Source organism: Podarcis melisellensis (assembly GCF_964234715.1).
Source record: "Podarcis melisellensis genome assembly, chromosome: 8".
Lineage (NCBI taxonomy): Eukaryota > Metazoa > Chordata > Lepidosauria > Squamata > Lacertidae > Podarcis > Podarcis melisellensis.
The window spans coordinates 53,243,691-53,266,876 of NC_138540.1; the positions used below are offsets into that span (position 1 = coordinate 53,243,691).

The 23,186-nt window shown below is 50.8% G+C and overlaps 2 protein-coding genes across 3 annotated transcripts in view; one reads left to right on the plus strand and one right to left on the minus strand.

Annotated features, from left to right (window-relative positions):
• Positions 1–22,069, plus strand: FCSK (fucose kinase). Of its 2 annotated transcripts, XM_081921096.1 has the most exons (24): positions 1–123; positions 2,358–2,476; positions 3,143–3,294; positions 3,727–3,777; positions 4,009–4,134; positions 4,329–4,401; positions 4,639–4,736; positions 5,313–5,393; positions 6,001–6,120; positions 9,011–9,185; positions 9,817–9,944; positions 10,447–10,548; positions 11,304–11,474; positions 11,727–11,797; positions 12,669–13,045; positions 13,651–13,861; positions 15,042–15,208; positions 15,716–15,943; positions 16,354–16,497; positions 17,530–17,649; positions 19,343–19,530; positions 20,214–20,313; positions 20,921–21,144; positions 21,733–22,069. In XM_081921096.1, the coding sequence occupies exons 2-24, from the start codon at positions 2,398–2,400 to the stop codon at positions 21,817–21,819; spliced, it is 3,273 nt and encodes a 1,090-aa protein (XP_081777222.1). In that variant the 5' UTR covers positions 1–123; positions 2,358–2,397; the 3' UTR covers positions 21,820–22,069. The 2 variants fall into 2 exon arrangements, 1 of the variants encoding a protein (XP_081777222.1); XR_014170922.1 differs by lacking the exons at positions 20,921–21,144; positions 21,733–22,069 and adding an exon at positions 17,929–17,996.
• The window catches only part of COG4 (component of oligomeric golgi complex 4), an 18,347-nt gene continuing 17,208 nt past the window's right edge, over positions 22,048–23,186 (minus strand). Inside the window, exon 19 of the mRNA XM_081921110.1 lies at positions 22,048–22,835. Coding sequence (XP_081777236.1) covers positions 22,701–22,835 — 135 coding nt within the window. The 3' untranslated portion in view covers positions 22,048–22,700. The remainder of the gene's footprint in view (positions 22,836–23,186) is intronic.

Sequence of the window (23,186 nt, forward strand, 5' to 3'; positions counted from 1 at the left end):
GCTCAGTTAAAGCGCCAGTGCAAGAGGAGGAAGTTGTCGTGGCGTGTTAAGGAGGGGCTGATTAATCCGATATTATTAAGGTGCTTGCAGCCTCAGCGTGCTCTGCTGCACGTCTACTCGGAAGTAAGTCGTTTTGGCTCCCGTTTGACTTACTCCCGTGTAAGCGTGTCATGCACTTTCGGGCTGCAGCAGCTTCGCTACCTGCAAAGTGGGCCTCAGGAAGCTCCGTGAAAGGGCCGAAAAGTCCGTCCCACGAGGGGTGGAGGGGAAGCCTGGCTCCTATGAGGGAGGGAATGTCCGTCCCCCCACGGGCAGCCTCAAGGGCAGCTGAATGGCCGTGTGGTGTGTAGTGTTGGCCTCTCAGGGCTTGGGAGACCTGGGTTCAAAACTCCGTTCAGTCATGGCACTCACTCTCTCTCTCTCTCTCTCTCTCTGAGCTTAACCTACCTCACAGGGTTGATGTGAGGATAAAAATGAGGAGGTGAGGGGAGAACCATCTACACCTCCACGAGCTCTTTGTAGGAAAGGCAGTGGGATAGAAATGTAACAACAATGACAAAAAAGTAAAACATGTAAAAGCTTAGTAATAATTCTTCAGATGCTGAGCCCTCTGGGGTGAGACTGGGGGGGGGGGCGGGTTCCCTCTCTAAACAATGGAACTGGGAAAGGATAAAATTTCAGGGATGATGTTGGCAGGGAGCCCATTAGGAAGGCCTTGGTGTTGGCACTGGGTGTTGGCTGCACGCATGCCTGTCAAAAATGCAAATATTTGAAGGGGGGGACTGTGACAAGTTCCCACAAACTCTTTGTTTCACTGTGGTACAAAATAGGGTCACCTACTTGGGCAGGGGCAGGGACACGGGTGGCGCTGTGGGTAAAACCTCAGCACCTAGGACTTGCCGATTGTATGGTCGGCGGTTCGAATCCCCGCGGCGGGGTGCGCTCCCGTCGTTTGGTCCCAGCGCCTGCCAACCTAGCAGTTCAAAAGCACCTCCGTGTGCAAGTAGATAAATAGGGACCGCTTACCAGCGGGAAGGTAAACAGTGTTCCGTGTGCTGCGCTGGCTCGCCAGATGCAGCTTCGTCACACTGGCCACGTGACCCGGAAGTGTCTCCGGACAGCGCTGGCTCCTGGCCTATAGAGTGAGATGAGCGCACAACCCTAGAGTCTGGCAAGACTGGCCCATAAGGGCAGGGGTACCTTTACCTTTTACCTTTACTTGGGCAGGGGGGGCAGGATGCCAATGCCAAGTAGTCCTGGTGCAATTTGTTTTCCCTGCCCAAGTTAATACCCAGGACTGTTTTTACGCCGGGCTGTGCTGATTAAAACACTCATGTCTATGTTCAGTGGCATTAGAGAAAAACAAATTTTGCAGCCAGTATAAATCATGCTAATTCTGCATGTTTTATATTTATATATTCAGCTTAATTTGTTCAGCTTGTGAAAGAAGAAATGATGCCCAACTCATTTGGGATGGGAGGGCTTCGCAAAAGCGCTGAAAGAGCAGGATCTTCACAACTGCTTTGCTGCCAGAATGGTGGGAAGTGACCACAAACGCCAGAGACCCAAAGCTCCCCACAGACCTATCAAGGATCCCTTGCCTTCTGGGGAACTTTGAGACCAAAAAACTTTATCAGCATAAATAAACTTTATCCAGGAGGAAGTGAACATGAATCAATCTCTTTCTGAGTGAAGTATGAGAGTGATAAATGCAATGCCCTTTGGTGATATGCAGTGACAGTTGTATTATTTATTTTTACATATAACATCATCCATGATGTTCCTGGTGTTTATAGAGTGCACCAGAGGAGAGCCTCCACTGCCCTACCCACCCTTTTTCCCGAAAGGGGCATCCAATGTATATTTGAGATTGCATGGGCAGGAGGAGGGAAGTGGGAAAGAACAGTGTACCCATTAGGGAAGTTATACCCACTTAGGTTTACCTACAGGTAGGCATAGGGTCTTGCAGTAGTCCAGTGATACAGCAGGTAGCTCACATTCATCAGCCAGCAAGATGCATAAGCAGATAGTAATTGGAACACTGGTTCCCCCTCTCTCTTCACCCACTGCACCCATATGGTGTCCCCCAGAAGTTGTTGGATTCATCTCCCATCAGCAATAGCCAAAAATGACCCAGTGTTCAGTGGTGATAGGAGTTGTAGTCCAACAAAAAAATCATGTTGGCTCTTCAGTAGACCCAAGAACTGCATGGTTGGGCTGACATATGCCACCCCCCTTTTCCATGTTCACTAATAGATACTGGAGGGGTCCAACCTTGTGATTTGGCAGGGCTTGTGTAATTGTGTCACTCTGATCAGTGGCTGAGCTTGATTGGCAGGTGGCTCCCTTATTTGCAGGCTCAGCAGTGCGAAAAGCAGAGAGGCCTGTTTTAAACGCATGGCTGGAGGAGAGGTGGACTGGACCGTCATCGTTTTGACATGTCAGCACAAGGACAGCGTCTTTGCCTTCCAAAAAGGTGAGTGGAGGCCTTCCTGTCCACACAGGGATCCGAGCCAACACATTGCAGGGCAAGGTTAGGGCTGGAGCTGAATTAAAAATGAGGGGGGTGGGACGGGACTCAGAACAACAAAGTTGGAGTGGAGCTTGTAGGCCACCTCACTCAACCCTTTGTTGAAAATCCAGAGCTATTTTATGATTTTGTAATTTCATTATGCTTTCATGATTTTGTTGAAGAGCACTGTGGGTTTTTTTTTTAATGAGTTGGCAGTATGGTATTAATTTTTTCACTGACGACATCTTGTTGATCTTAGACAATACTTTAACTGCTATTCTTGCCCTTTAGGCTAGATTTGATGTCTTTGGGGAGGTGGCAGGCTTAGCAGCTAATTATGAGCTTTTAATATTCTGTTGCCTAACCAAAAGCAAGCCCAAGCAATGTCCTCAGTCACCGTGAAACCTTTTAGTATTTGGGAATACACCTGCAGGCGTGGCTGGACCAGCATCAGACAAGGGCTGGCAGGACAGGAGGGATGCAGGAAAGGCTGGGACCAACCAGGGAGCCACTGACGCTTCCACTCCTACCTCCGGGGCTTCTCACAAGCTGCAGGGATCCTTCTTCCTTCGCCCTCTCTATGCTGTGACCTGTGTTTACTAACTGAGTCTCTATTCATTTGGCCTCCAGAGCTGGAGATCCGCAGGGATCGGGGCTCCTTGGGGCGACAGCCCATCCTGCTCACGGTTGAAGACCCCAAGAGCCAGGTTGGCAGTGGAGGAGCCACTCTCAACGCACTCCTGGTGGCAGCTGAGCACTTGAGCGCTCGAGCAGGCTACACGGTGAGCAAGGGATAACACAAATGCCAATTGACCTCCGCCAGCAGAATCCCCCCACCCTCATTCCTAAGGGCACCTATTGACTGAGCAGGTATGGGAGGGCAATGTTGTGATATCTGCCCTGGTACCATCACAGCACTGCATCAGGCCGAGGCCCCATCCTAGCCCAGCATCCTGTTCGCACAGTGGCCAGCTAAGTGCCAACACCCCTTCTCTATGCATTTATGACATTTATTTATTTCTCTTAAAAAAATCAAACTAATAGAAGATGTAGACATTTATGAAAGCAGTAATTAGAATGGACTTCTAGGATCCCTGACCCCAGGCTGCCTCCTTCTGCCTCCTCTGCCCTGCTCATGGCACCTCTTTTGTCTCTCAGCTTCCAGACCACTGTATTTCCTAATCTAAGAGACCCCCCTCTCATGTTCCTTCCAGGTAGTCACATCTGATGTCTTGCAAAAGGCCTGGATCCTCATTCTGCACATGGTGAGCTCTGTGGTGGGGTTGCACTGACCGTGCTTGGGTGCGATCCTCAGAAGAGCAAGAGGGCGGTGCCTCATTTCTAGTCAGGCGCCAAGGAGAAGAGCTTCCACAGCAGGAGACTTCCCTCCTCTCGGGTGGGACAACCTGCTCCTAATCCTCAGCCCAAGTACTTGGAGGCTGTGCCTTCGGCCTCCTCCCTCTGCTGCTCTGCTATTCTGCTTTCCTTCTTGCCAGGGCCGGGACTTCTTATTCGATGACTGCAGTCGAGCATTCACCTGCCTCCCCCTGGAGGAGCCTGCGGCCCCCGCTGAGGCACTCACCTGCAACCTGGACAGCCTCCTTGCAACCCTGATGCACCAGGTCAGTGGGGCGGATCCTTGCAGGCCGTCATGTTTCAGTGCCTTGGTGGGCTTTGCCCTGGCCCTGCTGAGATTGTGGGCAAGCCTTCCACTCACCTCCTCTCCCTGCCAACCCCCACCATGCCCTGCAGGGGCTCAGAGGTGCTGCTCCTGCTCCTACAGGCTCAAATTACTCCTCCTTGCCTCCATTTCCAGGTGTGCAGAGGCTCCCCCCCAGGGGTCTGGGTTTCCAGCACAGATATGCTTCTCACAGTCCCAACCATGACAGGTGAGGTGTATGGGAGGCCGCAAGGACTGGCTGGGAGAGAGTGGTGGTTCTTTGCAAGCCGGAAGAGGTTGCATCCTGAGGAATAGCTGAAAAGTGATTTCTTTCTTCTCCCCTGATTCATTTTGAGGTGTTCCTTTAATTTTGAATTCTATTTTGGGAGGTTGTGGGTGGGTGTTCCTCAATGGGCAAGACTTGTCATATCTGATGTAAAGTTGGATGCCTCCCCTCCCCTCCCAGAGATCGACTGGCATGGATTCCAGGGGGTGAGAGTCATTGCTGTGCCCGGGAGCATCTCCTATGCCAGGCAGCATGGAGTCTACCTCGCTGACACTCAGGTATCTTGCCCAAGCCTCTTCCAGCAGCCACCCGGTTGCCCCTATAACCCCCTGCCTGGGACAGGCAGAGGAGCATCCTGGACGACCCTTTCGGCACTTGGGCTGGAAATCCTCTACAATTCCCAAAAGTAATGAACAACAAGTTTCAGGCCCAGAGTTCTTTTGGGTGTTTTCCCCTTTGATGGCATCCTTCTCTTGGGCTGCTTGCTTTCCTATAGGCATTGCTAAACTCCCACTCCCATCTTTCCTGGCCATTAGCCATGCAGGTTGTGGGATCTGATGGGAGCTACAAACCTGCAGCATCTGAAGATGCCTCTCCTCACTTGCCCCACTACTTTCATGGGTCCCATAAGAAGACATAGTTGTGTATCTTTCCTTCCAGGGCAGATGCTGTAGATGTGGTTTGGCAGATGCAGCCCAGATCAGGACTGTGGAGGAGACAAAGGGTGAAAGCCTCAGCCAACAAAGTGATTAGCACCGTGTCTCGTTAGGCCCTCCTTTCACAGATAATTGCTGCCCAAGTGCATTAGCTGTTGACGCTCCTTGGGGTAACTCTGCTCATCCTTGTCCCTCCAGGGGGTGGTGCAAGACATCTTCTACCAAAGCCCCGAAGACCAAATCCGGCAGTGCATGGGGCCAGACAGGAAGGTCCCGCTGGTGAGTTCTGGGCCTGGGCTGGAGTCACAAGAAGAGCCCTGCAGCTGGATCAGACCCATCTAGTGCAGCATCCTATATCTCTGTTGAGTTTCTGGATGTGTGCTCAATGTCTCCAAGACAGGAGTCACTATAAATCATCGGGGAAGGCTGTCGGAACTCCCTAGAGCTGCACGCTGAGGGGAGGGACAAGCTGGAAACGTTCCTGTCATTTGCCTGGGGATCATCCATGCCTCCAGCCGACCCGACATTCTCACCATAGCCAAGCAGATGCCCCCAAGCAGGACCCGAGTGAAACTTCACCTTTCCCATTGTTATTCCCCATCATCTGGTATCCAGAGGTAGACTGAACCAGAACAAATGGCAATCTGTGGAAATCCAAATTGCTATGTATTCTGATTCTGCATCAAAGAGCTAGTTTTCCTGTGGAAATTGGGGGGGGGGGAGCATGGACCTGTGGCTAGAAAGTGCAGGGCAAAAATTAAGTGTGGGTGAGCCCTCAGTTGCAGGGCAAGTCTGCTGCAGAACCATCTGCCTGAAACCTTTGAAATCTCACTAGTCTGCAGGGCTAAAAACCCTAGAAAAGCTGAACTTCTTATTACCCCTGCAGGTGTGTGGGGTTGTCTTCTTCTCCTCTGAAGCAGCGGAGCAGCTTCTGGCCACCCATGTCATTCCACCCCTTGATGCCTGCACTTACATGGGGCTGGACTCAGGAGCCCCCGCCATCCAGGTGAGGCCCTTAAGAAGAGGCAGGTTAGGGAAGAGGAAATCACCTGGGTGGCTGCAGATGAATCTGCCCAGGTGTGAATGCAGCTGGTCTGAGGGAAGTCCCAGGTGGCCAGCAGCAAGCCCCTGGCCAGAGACCCCCACAATGGATGGTCGCAGGGTGAAGGCCAGGTGAGTGAGCTGTGGGGCTTTGGGCCCATTGAGTCAGCCTTCAAAAGGCCAGTACAACCTGAGTTTGAGGTCAAAGTGCTCTTGAAGATTGTGTTAAGAGTTGCCAAGTCAAGCTGGGGGGCAACTGACATGGCATCCTCTTGGAATACAGCTCCCACCATCTGCAGCCAGCATCTGGAGGGCACCAACTGGGGTCTTCCCAGGCCAAGAATGGGCTGCTGCCTCCAGTCAATGCAAGTGATCCAGAGGATGTCCCCAACACCACCTCCTAGCACATCTCCTGGGCAAAGCATTTCCCCTGTTCTCCAACTGCAGCATTGAGTTGTTGGGAGAATGTGCTCCCCCCTCCACTTCTTCACAGTAACAGCTATTGCAGGAAGCAGCGCTGTGAGGATTGTGGGCACACTAGTGTTCTCAGGTCCTATTGCAGCTTTGCAAGCCCTTCAAGGCTTTCCTTCCATGGTGAATTCTCCTCCATTTGAGTTACCTCTTTTCCTGGTGGGTTGTTTTGGAAGCTCAGTGCTCCAGCTGCAAAATGTTGGGACGCCCATGTGCACCAAAATATGCTACAACAGAGCTGCAGTTGTGTTGCCCGCTCCCCATCTTCCCCTATGAGGAGGCAGGTGGCATTGAGGCTGGACTGGCTTTAGCGTTCCGATTGCAGTGATGGTTTCTTGGGTATTGGGAAGAATGCCTCAAGCTGCCAAGGACATCATGATCTGACCCTGAGAGGGCTTTTTTGCATAATCTGTCACAAAAGCGTTTTCTTCATATCTCAAGGGTCAAAGAGCTGCCTTGCACCATAGATGGCTGCCCTGCAACTGCAGCCCCAGAGTACTGCCAGCCCCAGAGGTGTCTTTAGCCTGCATTAGAAACCAGGGTTTTAGTATTGCAGCATAAGCTCTCTGGAATGAGTTTCCAACCAAAAACAGTCAGGCACCCCCTGAGATGATGTTTAAGTGCTTATGGAAGTCCTTTTTGTTTAGAGGAAGGCTTTCCCTGAGGTGTAGCCTTACCATTTGTGGAAGATTAATTTTGTACCTGATAAAATGTTTTCTTTAGCGTGTGTGTGGAAGATCTGAGTTTGTTTAACTGATCTTCTTATTGTTCTCAGAGATTTGTGTCTGCATCTTCCTTCTGCTTTCATCTTGTATTCGGTGGAATTTATGCCATGATGCAGTCTCAAATAATAATTGCTTGTGGTCTTCTCCCATCATTTCCAAGGAGGAAGCAGCCTAAACAGTATTCAGTGTTTCCCCCTGAAGCAGCTATTACACTTCTCAATGGGCATTAACAATGACAATAAATGGGTTTTTTGGGGGGGCACTTTGAGAAGCCCCTTCCCTCTCTCTCTCCTCTCCTTTTCCATATGCAATACCCTTTTGGGGGGCAGAATAACACCTCCCTAAGACAGAGACCTGTGGAGCTTGCACAGCTTCCCTCTTTCTGCACCTTGCAGAACAGTGAGAGGGCTTTCATCTGAGCCCAGCGATCCTCCACTACTAGCCATGATGGCTATTCTCTGCCTCAACCATTGGCAGTAGTAGCCTTCTGAATACCAGTTGCTAGAAACTGCAGGAGGGAAATGTGCTCTTAATTTTTTTTTTTTTATTAAAGATTTTCTTGTGTAACAAATAAACAAAGAGAAAAAAAGATGGCGCCGGGTCAAGTCTCAACTGAGTCTCTGCTGCGTGAGTAGGAGCTCTAATGATCAAATTACCCTGATAAAAAGGCTCAACCTATGAAAATATCTGCCAACTTTTATCAGTAAAAGACTCCAGGAGCTGTCGGGTGGACTTTTAAACCTCCCCTCCCTTTCAAAGCTACTTAAATCAACTTTGAACCACCTCCCTTGAAAAGCCTATAATGCTGTGGGCTGGATAAAATAGCCCCATTTATTTCTGAAGATGGTACTTACAAGACAATGTTGCAAAGAATAAACAAAGAAAAGTACATATAGTGTCTCCACTTTCACTTCATAAGAGTCTTTACCAGAGTTTGTTTGCATTCGGTATGAAACACTGTTGTCATCTGCATTATGCAGTTGGGAGAAAAGAGAAAGGAGAGAGAGACGGGGCAGGGTGGGGAGAGACAGTAGGGATAATGATTTTCTGTTTCGTAATGTTTGTGCAGGGTGTTTGTGTCAGCATCATGTGCTTCGGTCCTCTATCAGAGCTCGGCTGATTGTAATGTGATTTGCTTGTATGCGTGAGAATGGGGTCGTTGGGTCAGATTAGTCATATTGATTCCTATGTTGTTGGGTTGGATAGGTCATTATCTTCTTGGCCTCTATATGTGATAAAGGGGAGCCACACTGGGGTGAAGGTGTCCTCCTTTGTCCTTCCCCATGCTACTTTAAGTTTGTTGGTGCTTGGTTCCTCCTTGTGGGTTTCTCCCAAGCATCAGGCTGGCCACTGTGAGAGCAGGAGGCTGGACGAGATGGTCCACCGACCTGATCCTGCAGGCTTTCCTTATGCTCTTAAGCCTGCTTCCTTGCAGATCCCCGCAAGCCCCTCTGGGTAGCTTTTAACTTGAGACAGTGTTCCTTCAATCTTTCCCACCCACCCCATTTGTTCGTCCAGTCAGTCCATTGCACAGCTTGGAAACTGTCCCTCCACTTGTCATGATGTGCAAATGCTTTGCTTGGGTGTCTCCTTGTGGAGCCAGATGTTTCCTTGTCCAGAAGACTCATTCGCCCCCTCCTTGTTCTTCCCTCATGCCAGCTCTCTCTCTTCTTCGACATCCTGCTCTGCATGGCCCAGGGAGTCAGCGAAGAGGCCTTTGTGAAGGGTCAGAGACCAGGGATGGGCAGCGGCGACAATGTCCAGGAGGCAGGGTCAGAGAGAAGTGCCCGTTCCGTGCTGTGGAAAGCTCTCCATGCCGTGCCTCTCACAATGGGTGAGGTTGTGAACTTGCCCCGTCCAATGCCAGCCAGCCTCTCCAGCCTGATGCTTGGTGCTCTCAAGATGTTTTGAACTTTGACCCAACCGCTGTAGCTAGCACAGCTATACAATGCTGGGGCTGATGCGAGTTGTCAGAAACATCTGGCTGGTGAAATCGGCCTCCCTTCCACCATTTGGTGATGCTGGTTTTCTGGGGCAGCGCATCGCTTTCTGTCCTAGGGTGTGGGCAAGGGTACCCAGCAGGGAGGCAAGGGGCACACTACACACAAAATCCCAATATCTGCCTCCAGGGAAACAAGCTTGCATATCTCTCCATCTCCTCCTCTGCAGTGGTGGGAGGCTGTTTTCCTCTGGCAGGAAGGTAGGAGAGGGGCTGCCATCCTGATCCCTGGGGCAGACAAAACACATTGGCTTGTATAGGCAGCTAAGTTCTACTCAGAGCACACCAGAGTCAGCTGTGTCTATTGATTTCAGTGGGTCTACTCCGTGCAGGACTTGAGCTGGCTACATAACACGTTTCTGGCTTCCCTCTTTTGACCTTCCTTCCTGAGGCCTTTGGAGGCCTTGTTGGTGTGGAATACCCTCTGAGGTGCCAATTGTGGCCTCTGGCTCCTCCCTCTTCACAGCGTACATCCCTGAGGGTTGCTATGACTACATGACCATGTCTGCCAGCGACCACATCCGCCACCTCACGCCCCACCCAGGCAATGCCCGCAGCAAGGCCTTCCGCAAAGTGGCACATTCCCATGTGGCTGTGAGTACCACCCCTGGTTGGGGGATGCATCATAGGCTCTTGAGTGCCTTGTTTTGGATGGGAGGGTCCCTCATGCCACCCCAGCAGCCCTTCTCTGCAGCACAGTTGTGTGTGTGTGCTTGGCAGGGTGGGGCAGCAGGTGTGGTATGCAACTGGGTGAAGCTGAAGTCTGTGCATTCTGCTGATGAGACAACTTTCCACAATTAAGATTCCAAAATTCTGGTTTTCTTGTAATTTAGAAGCCGTGGGCACAAACTGAGGATGGAAGAAGCAGCTTTTGCCAAAGGGGAAGGGGCAAAGAGCTTCTATGGGGCTCATATGGGGCAGTTCCTTCTGCTAAGCTCTACTCTGGGGCCTTGCATTTCACCTGATGCTGCCCCACTTGATTGCATGTTTTGCTCCCCACCCATAAGGACTAGCAGCTTATGTAGGCAGAGTCTGCCAAGACTGCCCGGACTTCCCTGCCTCACCATGACCCCTCCTCCTCTTTCTTCCCATGCAGGAGCCTCAGCTGCTGGCTGAGGGCTGCTCTGTCACCAACAGCCTCTTGGAGGGAGCAGTGAAAGTGGGGCCTGGGAGCGTCATCCAGCACTGCCGCTTGAAGGTGGGCCATGCTGGGGATGGGAGTAAGAAGTTTGGCAACTGCCCTTGTTCTCTGCTGAGCGCCAGAAGTTCTCTCTCTGGCGACACAGCGTCATCTTTGGTGGATTTGGAACAGGAACCAATCCCAGAGCTGGTATTTAGGCCAAGCCTTGAGGTTTGGCAGGATCAGGCCCAGGGCAGGAGATGATATGAGGAGGACAAGGACCCAAGGTTCAGTGTGGTGTAGGGGTTAAGAGGGTTGAACTAGGACCTGGGAGACCGGGGTTTGAATCTCCCACTCAGCCCTGAAGATCACTGGGTGGCCTTGGCCCAGTCAGGGCCTCTCAACCAGACCTACCTGACTGGGCTGCTCTGGGGATAAACTGAAGGAGTGGAGAACCACACCCATCACCTTGAGCTCCTTGGAGGGAAGGAGGGGGCAGAAATGCTGTAAACAGGCTGCAGGGAGCTAGAGCTGTTGGTGTTTTGCCTATCCTCGTTTGCTTTGAGAGTTCTACTCTCCCCAGCCAGCTAGTTGCCTGACATGCAGGCAGACAGGGTGACAAGTGCAGCAATCTTGAGCCAAGATCTCAGGCCTGCTTTCTCCAGGTGGGCTTTGCCCCGGGGCAGTGGGCAATCAAGTCTCCCCTCTCTCCCGGCTGTCCTGCCAACTCTACTCAGAGACCTAAAGAACAAGCCCCATGTGGACTCTCTGCAGTGGCAGGAGAGCTGAGTGTGTGTTACAAATGCCCAAGTCCCCTTGGTCTTTTTCTCCAGGGTCCTATGGAGATCCACACTGGCTGCCTCCTCACTGGGCTGGACGTGGCATCCTCCATGGCCCTCAGGAGCTACCTGCTTCGGGACGTGGTTGTCCAGGGACACACTGTCAGGCTGAGAGGGATCCCTTGCAAGGTCTTCACCCTGAGTGGGCATCATGATGACTGGCAGGTGTGTAACAGGAGTCTGCTTGGCTTGGTGGGAAGGAGCCTGTACAGGTTTAAGGCATCTTGCAAGTCTCTGGGGAATCCCACTCCCCACAGCAACTCTGCTGCTTCCTTCAGAGAGCTGGGGGCGGCAGTTTGTCTTGAGGCAGGTGACCTCAAGAATCCCAGAACTGTCTGCCCCATTCCACCCCGCCTCTGTTCTCTTGGTTATTCCTTCTTCTCTGAGACACTCACACCTGCCCTCTTCTCTCTTTAGAGTATGGCAGAAGAAGGCGGCACCTACCTGAACAGGCCCTGGAGTGAGTTTTTCCTCCGCACTGGAATACGGTACGTGTGCAGGTCCCAGCCCATTCTCTTGAGGGCCCCACACATCAGCCACCCCCACCCTGTGCTGTGGAGCTGCTGCTCTGCCTCCATTTATTTTATTTATGTACTGCTTATCTACAATTGCCCCTGAACAGTGTATGAAAAGTATAACACAAACCACCGTGCCGCTTGGACTTGCCGATCGAAAGGTCGGCAGTTAGAATCCCAGCAATGGGGTGAGCTCCCGTTGTTCAGTCCCTGCTCCTGCCAACCTAGCAGTTCGAAAGCACACAGTGCAAGTAGATAAATAGGTACTGCTCCGGCGGGAAGGGTAAACAGTGTTTTCATGCACTGCTCTGGTTCTGCCAGAAGCAGCTTAGTCATGCTGGCCACGTGACCTGGAAAATTTGTCTGTGGAAGCGGAAAAATGCCGGCTCCTGTGGCCTTTAAAGCGAGATGAGCGCTGCAACCCCAGAGTCGTTTGTGACTGGACTTAATTGTCAGGGGTCCCTTTACCTTTACCTGTATAAATTAAAAATGCCTCCTTGGACACGAGCTCTAGGTGCTGGGGCTCATCGTTAACTAATTAAGACAAGATTTCAATTTGTGCAACTGATACTCTTTCAAGAGACACTTTCAGGGTGTATTTCATATTCAATGTACAATCTGTGTTGCAAGTTTGGATTTTTGATCCTTACAGTCCTGTTAAAAATGAGGGACAAAGCAGCCTTTTTGTTCATCATTTGCAATGGGGGACTTTACTGGTTTGTGGCCTTGTAGCGGGGAGGACTGGCTGGGGGCTGCCACCTTCCCTCCTTGTGGGGTTGAGGCTCCTTTTGCATGCTTGGCTGGATGGTAGTGACTGATGTGCCGCCATCCCTGCCCTGCCCAGGAGTCATGACCTTTGGAGCCCAGACACCCCTTCCAGGCGCCGCTGCCTGCTGAATGCCCGCCTGTTCCCCGTGCTGCATGCCTCCGAGCCCCTGGGAGTTGGGGACGTCCTCTGGCTCTTGGGCTCCCCTCTTTCTCCTCCAGGGGCTGAGCAGCTGCAGCGCTGGCGGACTTCCTGGCGCATGTCCTGGGAGGAGCTGAAGGGGAGCCTGGACCAGGAGGCGGAGCTGGCTGCCCGCAGGGCCATCTTCTTCTTGCAGGCCCAGAGCAAGACCAAGAGGGTCCTGATGGAGCACAGCAACTGCAGCCTCCTACCGCTGATCCGCTCTGCAGCCCTGGAGGGCTACCACAAGGCCATGCTGGAGACACTGGACGAGGGTGAGACATACTGGCAGGGTGTGTGTTTGTGTGTCTGGGGCAGCATTTTGCCCCTTTAATTGCAGGATGCCTATATATGGGAGTGGAAGGAAAGAAGGAAGGAAGTGGGGGGCTCCTACCCAATGCCTGCCAACAGCTGGGTGAGAATTCCACCTTGGTTCCTTCTGGCTGCAGCTGGATTGCCTATTCCCCAGTCTGGGGAAGCGGGCAGCTCTGCTTTAGCTATTCCCAGAGTTCCCTGGGAATCTGGCAGCTCCACCCACCAGCGCCTCAGTGAGCAGCTCTGCCATTGCCCAGCCTGGCTGGTTTCAAAGATGGCGGACTGGCCTTGCCCATGTGGGCGAAGCTCTTCCTAGAAAGGGTTCTTTCCCCTCCACTCTTCTTGGCTCCAGGGACACTTGCATTGTGAATCCACGCAGGCTTTGTGGAGTCGTTTCCTCCCAGCCCTCCCATGGACCACTGGCTCTGGGGAGTTCTTACAGACCATTTTGACACCCATTAAAACCTCCCAATGTTCCCACGTGTAGCCATTCCCAGGACCAGCCCAGTTTCAAGCCAAGGAGCCACTTTTCAGGTTCTGAGGCCACTTCTGGTTTGCCTCCTAGTTGCCTCCATGGCCAAAGACCCTGGCGTTGCTGCTCGATCCCTGGCTTGCATTGCTGACCTCCTGGGCTGCCTGGCCAAAGGGGAAGGGGGCTTACGGAGTGGCCCGGCAGCCAACACAGCTTGGGCCCAGGCCTTCCAGCACCTGGAGAAGGGGGACATCCCTGAGGGTGTCAAGGAGCTGGCCAAGGAGAGGAAGAAGTGGCTGGACAGGTACTGCAAGTGTGTGTTTGTGTGTGTGTAGTGATAAAGCTGTATTCCCACTGGCCCCACCTGTCCATCTGCCTGGTAAAGGCAAGTTCTCTGTGCAAAGCTCAGTCTGCACATGACCAGGAACACTTTGCCATCACTGCTCAAGGCCATGCTGTTTCCTGCACTCACTGGGAGCATGGAGGGAAGGAACATGCTCAACGTGCCCCCCTTTCAGCTGCTCCAGGTGGGCTGGCTCCAGGGGAAGGGCAGGTGTGCAGTGGCAAAGCACCTGAGCCAAGATCAAATCCTGGCATCAGGTGATGGGAGGCCTTTTTCCACCTGGCCTGGTTGGGCAGGTCCCTGACTGACTCCAGCTACAAAAGCTGAGGCTCTTGAACAGGCTCTTGGGCTGGGATGTTGTGGGGGGGGGGACAGTTGTTACTGTTATTGATAATAATTTTATGTATATTTATTTTTATATCTCATTATGATTTAATGTGGGAATTGTTAAATTGGTTGTGCAGCTTCTGATGTGTTCTATTTACTGTTTATGGCTGTTTTCATTATATTTCTAATTAAGTATGTTTTTCATGTTGTAAGCTGCTTTGAGCATGGTTTTAACTATGGAAAGGGGGTATACAAATAAAACGTTGCTTGTGTGGGACCCTCCTCCGCCAAGGTGCTGGAGAGCCGCTGCCAGTCAGAGACTGGGCTACATAGACCAAGGGTTCAGTTCTGCTTCTGATGTCCATGGGGTATTGCAGAGCAGATGCCTGGGCCCATGGGGGCCTTTGGAGTTGTGTAAGGGACAGAGGCTCACAAGTGGCCCTCCAGAGCAAGCCTGTGATGGCAGACAGAGGACGGGAGACGAATCTGGGGGCCTGCATGAAAGAGCTGCCTCTGTGTTGGAATGCCTCTGAGTGGAACTCACCCCACTGGGAAAATGGGAAGGAGAGTTTCCCTCAGGATGGCTTCTGTGTGGGAAAACACAACTGAGACGGAAAAGCACTTGGCCAATCAAGCAGCCTTCGCCAGCCTAGGACTACAACTCTCATCAGTCCTTGCATAATCTATCACCATGCTGACTCACAGCATCTCATGCTGATGGAAGTATTGGACCACTGCAGGGCACCCAGTTGGAGAAGGTTGTTGGCAGAAGTAGCCTAAGCAACCAGAGACTCCCTTTGCTCCTTCCTTGCAGGCCTGTCCTCCTTGTCCGCGCTGCTCGACACTATGAGGGTGCCGAGCAGATCCTTGTCCGCCAGGCTGTGATGTCCTCCTGCCAGTTCATCAGCCTCAGGCTGGCCACGCTGCCTCCCATGGGCCGCTGGCTGAGAGTGGCCTGCCCAGCCAGAATAGACCTCTCTGGTAAGTGGCTGCAGGGCCTGGGCTTGTCAAGTTGCCCTTTCTGGAGCCAGGTAGCCGCTTGCCTCTTTTGACTCCAGGTGCCTTGTGCCCAGAGGGCCAAGCTGGCAAGCCTGGTGAGGCTTGGCAGGGGCCCTTGTCCTTCTGCTCCCCAGAACACGACTCAGTGTGGCCTTGAATGGAGGGAGGGAGCTTGTGCAGGACAGTACAGATGGGATTTGATAGGGTAGGGGCTGTGAGCGATGTTTGGCTCCTTCCTTGAGTGCCGGGGAATCCATCCCCTGCAAGGCAGAAGCAAGCCCTGGGCTCACTGAGGAGCAGAAGCATGATGTGCAGGGTCTCGTGCAAGGGCACAGAGGATGAGTTGGGTGCAAGCAGTACCCAGCATCCTTTGCAGCATTGCAAGGTCTCCTGGGGAGAGTCCCACTCTTTGGTTATGGGCTTGGGTGGGTGGTTGGGCAGGAGGCTGTGCAGTTTCTTATGTGACCCCCTTTGGGCTAATTTTTACAGGTGGCTGGAGCGACACCCCTCCCATCACATATGAACACGGAGGTGCAGTGGTGGACCTGGCCATCCTGGTGGATGGGCACAGGCCCATTGGTGCACAGGCCCGGCGCATTGCTGAGCCAGAGCTGCGGCTCGTTAGCCGCAGTGGGAGGCTGGAGGGAGAGATGGTGGTGGAGCTGGTCTGCAGAGACCTGGAAGACCTGCGGGATTACTGCCAGCCTCACGCACCCGGTAAGAGCCCCTTTTCCTGGAGCGGGAAGGGAGCAACTGTACCAAGGCAGCTTCCTTGCTTGCTGGGAGGGGATCCTGTGAGAGACTTATCAGGTGGCAGTAGGGAGCCCTGTACTGGCTGGGCTGTAGCTCAGTGGTAGAATAGCTGCTTTGCATGCAGAAGGTTCCTGGTTCAATCCCCCGCAGCATCTCTAGGTTGGACTGCCTGAAATCCTGGAGAACTGCCGCCTGTCAGTGTAGACAATACTGAGCTAATGGACCCAAGGTTTGACTTGTTATAAGGCAGCTTCCTATGATTCTAGGCAGAGTTGCATCTGCTATAAAATGTGCCTTTTATTTTCACATGTCTGTCGGAGGCCTGAGAGTAGCCAGCCTCTTGCTCCTCTTTTAATGGACCTTCTTCTTCTTAGGAGCTTTGTTGAAAGCAGCCTTGATTTGCACCCACATTGTGGACCTTGCTACTCAGAATTCCTTGCGGGACCAACTGATGGAACACTTTGGAGGCGGCTTTGAACTCCGCACCTGGTCACATCTTCCTCACGGATCAGGACTGGGTATGCCTCCAACCTCTCTACGTGCATGCCTGGCATTGCTCAAGGGGACCTAGCAAAGACCTCAGGTCCACTCTGGCAGCATTTCTCTTGTTGATGTTAGAGGGGCCTCGTGTATCCTGCCCTGCCCCAAAGGCATGAGATCAGAACCCCATCCACCTCTCTTTCCTTTCCTCCATTCAAGTTCAGTGCTTTTTTATATACTTCAACAAACACCACTGTTGCTTCATTACGTGAACCACCTTTTGAACACAACACACACGTAACTAGCTGTAAAGTAACATAACGCGATATGTAATAAAACTGTAATTTTAATCATCATATCAAAAAGCACAGTTCCTGATAGCAACATATATTATCTTCTATATATATTGGTATCGTAAAGTCCAAGGATTGACAGGTCCAAAGATTACAATGCAGTTCCTGTTGGCAATGCCATTTCATTGCCAACAGGAACTGCATTGTAATCTTTGGACTTGACAATCCTTGGACAATCCTTGGACTATTCCAATTTATATAGAAGATATGATGCATTGCAATCAGGAACTGTGCTTTTTGATATGATGATTAAAATTACAATTTTATTACATATCATGTTATGTTACTTTACAGCTAGCTACGTGTGTGTTGTGGTTTTTATATACTTCTGCAGACCTTGTGCTCCTTCCCTTGAGTTTTCCAACACCTCCCTCTTGTTTGCCACTGTTGCTCTTTCTGCTGCAGAAGAACAGAAATAGAATATGAGATGTTAGATGCATGGAACCTCCAGTTTACAGGCACTCTACCATTGACTAGTACCAGCTACCAGGGAGCAACAGTTGGAGATGGCTGTTGTAGGGCTTCTCAGAGGTATCTACATAGCCAGAGAGGCCTTTGGTCTGACCTAGTCTGGCCCTTCTCATGACAAGGTTCTGGTCTGGTGCTGTGGAATGCAAAGGGTGGCATAGGGCTCCAGTGACAAAGAAAAAAACTGGTAGGCCTCCACACCCCACACCCCCGGCTATCCATGTTGTGCTCACTTGCTCTGTCCTATAGGCACCAGCAGCATACTGGCAGGGGCTGTGATGGCTTCTTTATACCAGGCATCTGGGCACTCCACCAGCGTTGAATCCCTCATCCACGCCGTGCTGCATTTGGAGCAGGTTCTCACCACAGGTAAGACTGTTTATTTGTTCTGCTGCACATGCCAAAGAAACCAAAAATCTGCAGAAAGGGAGATGTCTAACTCAGTGCCGTCTCGTTCTCCTTTTCTTGAAGTTAGCCTCAAATATAGCATTAGCAGGGCCTTGAAGGCATTTCTTCATCTGTCTTGGTAGCTCAGTCGGTACAGCATGACAGTCTTAATCTCAGGGCTGTGTATTCAAGCCCCATGTTGGACACAAGATTCCTGCATTGCAGGGGGTTGAACGAGATTACCCTCGTGGTCCTTTCCAGCTCTACAATTCTGTGATCAAGACTTGGCTGAAATCTCTCCAGTTCTTTTGACAGCTGTGATTTCAAAGGTGCTGTTGGCTGTTTTCTTCCAGAAAATATTTTGGGGTGTTTCTGTTGCTTGCACAAAACTGCTCCCGCTTCTCCACAGTCCTGATTCCCATGTCTGTATGTTTCATTGGATGAATGTTTTTATTCCTTCTATGCTGCTCCTTTTAAAATGTCATATCCTGCCCTTCTGCCAAGCAGCTAAGTCAGTGACCTCCTCCTTGCTTTGCAGACTTTTGCCCTCCACTTGAGTAACACATAAACAGGTCTTACGCCAGTCTGGATTCTGGTGCCTTCCAAGCAACTAGGCCAGTCCAGTAGCTTCTGCCCTTTGGTTGTGTTTTTGACTTTGCCCTGAAGGAATGTGCATAATAAAAGCCAGAGCCCCCACCAACAGCCCTGACCCAGACTTGTTAGGAAGACAGGAGAACTAGCCTCGTGATGAAAGGATTCTTGTGCAAAGAAAGAGTTTTTCAGAGGCAGTTTTTCAGGGTTGTGATCTGGGCCTGTGCCCGGGGGTGGAGAGGAGCCAAAAGTGATTAGAAGCAAACAGGGTTCTAGGTCAAAGAGGAAAAGGCAGTGGGTGGGATGCGTGAGAGTGAGAGTGAAGGCAGAGCAGCCCTTTCAGGCCAAAGGGAAGGGCTGGGTTGATGGCAGGGGGATCCTCATTGCATCTCTTACATATTTTTAGAGTAAATGTAGATAGAGAACCCAGCAGAAGCAATGGGATGCATAGGAGGAGGGTCTTTACCATTTCTGAGTGTCGTTTTCTTTTGATAATTACATTCAGGGCTGCTTTGCCACTGGGGCAGAGCATTCACATGCAGATAAACCGATGTGGGTGTATCTATATTGGCTGAAGCAAGGATCTATTTTTGGTATTCTGCTTCTCACACCTACTTCCTAATATTGTTGAGGATGAGACATCATGGAAAGGTGCTCAATCACTTTTGATTAACCCCTCTCCATGGCATGGTTCCTACTCAAAGGGTGCCCAGGATAGCTTACAACATAGAACAGGATAAAACCACCAGCAAAATACAATAATTAAATGGCCATTATCATTCTGCAGGCCTGGACAAATAAAAGGACTTCAAGTGATGTTAATAATGTGAATTCTACCCCATGCTTTATCATGTCTGATTATACATTTTTAAACTATAAAAACATGGTGTAATATTTGAAACCAAATTAAACCAAAACAAGGTCCTTCTGTCCTTTCCTACGCCAGCTTCAGAAAGGAAGAGGGCTCCCAACTATAGGTAAGTCTTCTCTCCATTGGACCCCTCCTGCCTCCCACAAGGGATTCACCTGGCAACTGGTAAACAAGCAGGATCTCTTCCTCAACACTTGTTCTTGTTCCTTGCAGGTGGAGGGTGGCAGGACCAAGTGGGTGGGCTGGTGCCAGGCCTCAAGATCGGGCGTTCAAAGCCTCAGCTGCCACTAAAGGTAGAAGTGGAGCAAATCACCGTCCCAGAGGGCTTCATACACACCCTGAATGAGCACCTGCTCCTGCTGTACACGGGCAAGACCCGCCTGGCCCGAAACCTGCTCCAGGTACGGAAGGTGCTTGGAGGTGCCAGTTGTGGCCTGAGGTCCACAGCTCTGACGTACCTTAGAGCAGAGAGTTCTACCTGTCCTACAACAGGCGTACTTTTCTCCCTGTGCTGTTGGCATGATGCATTTCATCCTTCAGTTTTGGTCTACACAGGTAGGATGACTCACCTGGTAGGGTTGCATGTATTCTTATTAACACTTTTCTTATTGTTTTATTACTTTCCCTAAGGTAATAAACCTAAGGTCCTAGAGTCACGTAAAATGCAATTTATTTTATTATTTATTTCAATTATATCCCACCTTTTCCTCCAAGGAGCTTGAGGTGGCCAACATGGTTCTCTCCCTTCTCAATTTAATCTCCATTAACAACCCTATGACGTAGGTTAGACTTGAGAGGCACTGACTGGCCCCCAAGGTCACTCCGTGAGTCTCATGGTCATGTGGGGATTTGAACCCTGGTCTCCCAGGTTCTAGTCCAGCGTTCTAACCAATGGCTCTCAATTTAAAACACCAGGATGGCTCTCAATTAAAACACAATGTTAAAAAGAGTATTTTTACACTGGCACTTTCCCCAAGGTGCAGGAAGGTGGTTGTAGAGGAGGAATTTGCTAAGCCTTTCTCCCTCTAAGCACTCTTGAGCACCAGAAACGGAGACAACTTTTAATTGCTTCCTTTTCTTTCAGGATGTTCTAAGGAACTGGTATGCCCGGCTTCCCACCATTGTGCAGAATGCCAGCGCACTGGTGAACAACGCAGAGGAGTGTGCCCAGGCCCTTCAGCAAGGTACTGCAGTTTGTTCCTTGGGCATCTTGTTCAGCTCATTACCCAGGGCAGAGGCTGTAGTGCCTCTGCTCAAAACATCTTGTGCAGAAACCACCTCCTATGCTGAACAGGCTCTCATTTTGCAGGAGCTACTAGGATAGTTGTGTGTGCGTGCATGTGCATCAGAGCAATTACTCCAGGCAACAACCAATGGGAGTGGGAGGGGGGCATCTTTTAAGATGTCATCATGGACTTTAGCCTTCCCGAAATTGCTGTAGCCCAAAACATCTGGAGGGCAAGCCCCATCAGCCCCAGCCAGCACTCACTGGTTTGGGGAAAGCAATTCTATCTAGCTGGATCTTGTAGTGCTCCTCTTGCTAGATTGAAAGCAACAGAGAAGCAGCAGGGAAGAGCAGCCAGAGCTACTATCTTCCCACTTCTGTGGTGGGCAGCCCAGCCCAGGTGTCAGATTTCCCCAGAAGGAAGAAGGCTGACATGCACACCATGTGATTAGAGCCAAGAGCACTGTCTGGCTGTATCTGACAGGGAAAGGAGACCTAGCAACTTTGCTCTAAGATGGGCTAATCGTTCAGTGCCAGTGTCCTGTAACTCCTTCTTCTCACCCCAGGCAACCTGGCTCTCTTGGGCAAGTGTATGAATCATTACTGGCTGCAGAAGAAGAATATGGCCCCTGGGTGTGAGCCTTTGGCTGTCCGGCGCATGATGGAGGTGCTCCAGCCTCATGTTTATGGGCAGAGCATGGCTGGCGCTGGAGGAGGTGGCTTTCTCTATGTCTTAACTAAAGAGCCCAGGAACCAAGAGGCCTTGCAGAGGATCTTGATGGAAACAGAGGTGAGTGGAGCCAACTCCTAAGTCCCTGTCAATCGGTGTCTCCCTGCAGAAATTTCAGCAGGTTTGGGGTCCGGGAGCAGGTTAATGCACACCCTCTCCCAAGGAAATTCGGAGAGGAGAAATTCAGTGATGGGTGGGTACCATGTAGTTGCAGGGAGGGGGAGCCTCACACTTGGGAGCTGAGTTTGGCCCTCCAGGCCTCTCTAACAGGCCCTTGAGATTCTGGCATGGGTTAGGCCACACCCCTTGCCAAGGCTACACTTCTCACCAATACTGCTTAGCATAATCTTTGAGTGCTTTGGCTGAGCTCTTCTGTTGTGATGATGCCCCTTTGCTTGGTCAGATGGAGACATGTGGCTGTGTGTAGAAACCTAATTTTTCAGAGCTAGAATGTAGCCTCCTGGCCAAAGAGAAGAGTGGCCTCTGCACTGGCCTGTGACCTTCTAGGGCATGTAGGCCTGATGTCAGGTCAGGAGTGGCAGTCGACCCCCTTGTAGTGTTGAAGTTCCACCAGGCTGCAGAACAAAATATTCTGATTTAAATATTTTGTAGTGAAGATTTCACTCACCCTGCATGCCTTCCTTTCAGGGCCTGGGGAATTTCAGCATCCACACTGTGGAGGTGGACACAGCTGGGTTCCAAATACAGCTTCTGGAGGAGGATTGGGAACCATAGGCACTGCAGGGTTTCCTGCCCACATCCTACAGTTGTGCAAGATCTATGGACGAATGACTCAGTGGCTGAATTTGGTTTAGTATTTCTTTGGAAGATTCCTGCACTCCTTCCCTGCAGACGGGGTGAAAACAGCAGCTACCCCACCCAAGTGAAAAACAATATTTAGTTGTGAATTAGTAGGGCCTGCAGTCAAATCTGCAGCATTCTTCAGGAAATTACGTGAAGTAATCAATGAAAAACTTTTTATTTCCTTGCTGATGTAAATCTCCTTTATTTAAATCGACCCACCCTCCGCACAGCATATGATGAACACATTAAGGGATCTTAAATGAATTCAGACCATTGATTGGTGGAGCTCAGCACTGTTGACTCTGACTGGAGGCAGCTATCCAGAGGCATAGTCAGGCATCTTAACTGTCTCTGTTTCTAAAGAGCCTTTTCACTGGAGACACCAAGGACAGAGTGCAGAATCTACTGGCATAGAAGACATGTCTACATCCCCCAAAGCACCATCTTGTTCCTATGACTTAGTTGATCTGTGGTCTTAGCCCCACTTGCTAACTAAAATTTACAATAATTGCTTGGCAATTTCAGTTGCTATTTAACTTGGAATTTATGTAGAAATGTTAGTGCATCATGATAAAGATGTAGAAACAGGCGAGCTGTACCAACTTGCAGAAAAACAAGAGGGAAATCTCTGAAGGAGGAACTAAGTTTTTGAAGTTTACCCAACGTATACAGAGGTGGTTGTTCTTTCAGCTTCAGAGATCCCACTGGGAAAGGAACTTGCATTTCCCTCCAGTCTTAAGAACATAGCAAGGCCTTCTTAGGAGAGGGCACCAGTGATCTCCACTAGCAGGAGTAGGTTGTTGCAAAGACAGCTAGAGGCGAAGTCGCTTGATGTCTTCACTGCGAAAATCCATCCGGAGAGCCAGCACTTGACGGACCTCAGCGGGGGTTAAGCGCCATGTCAGTGGGCCTGAGTTTGGCCCCCAGTAATCCAAAATCTCTGCTACCTGAATGGAAGAGGGAAAGCAAAGTGATTCACCAGGCAGAAGAAGAGAGTGACAGTCCATCCAAAAAGCAGGTGGGCAGCTTGGAACACAATAGCTGTGCCTGTCCTCAGCAGTGGGACTGATATGTTGCTGGGTTGGATGCTAAGCTCTATGTGGAGGAAGAGAAGCATGTACCCAACATGCGCCCACAAGTGCTCTCCTCTCTAGCCAGCGTATGACGTGCGATAATTCCAGCTGCAAGACCCAACACCAGCACCTGAACAGAAGAGACTGAGGCATTACTATTTTTAGTCTATGCTATATTTGCTCTAGTCATCAGTTTTCTGAGCTTCTAAAGGTGGGACTAAGCAA

Excerpts from the sequence above, each read along its gene's own strand:
- FCSK (XM_081921096.1), top strand. The coding sequence starts at position 2,398 with ATGGCTGGAGGAGAGGTGGACTGGACCGTCATCGTTTTGACATGTCAG. Across the intron at positions 2,477-3,142 it reads CGTCTTTGCCTTCCAAAAAG|AGCTGGAGATCCGCAGGGAT; the intron begins GTGAGTGGAGGC and ends TTTGGCCTCCAG. Across the intron at positions 13,862-15,041 it reads AGGAAGAAGTGGCTGGACAG|GCCTGTCCTCCTTGTCCGCG; the intron begins GTACTGCAAGTG and ends CCTTCCTTGCAG.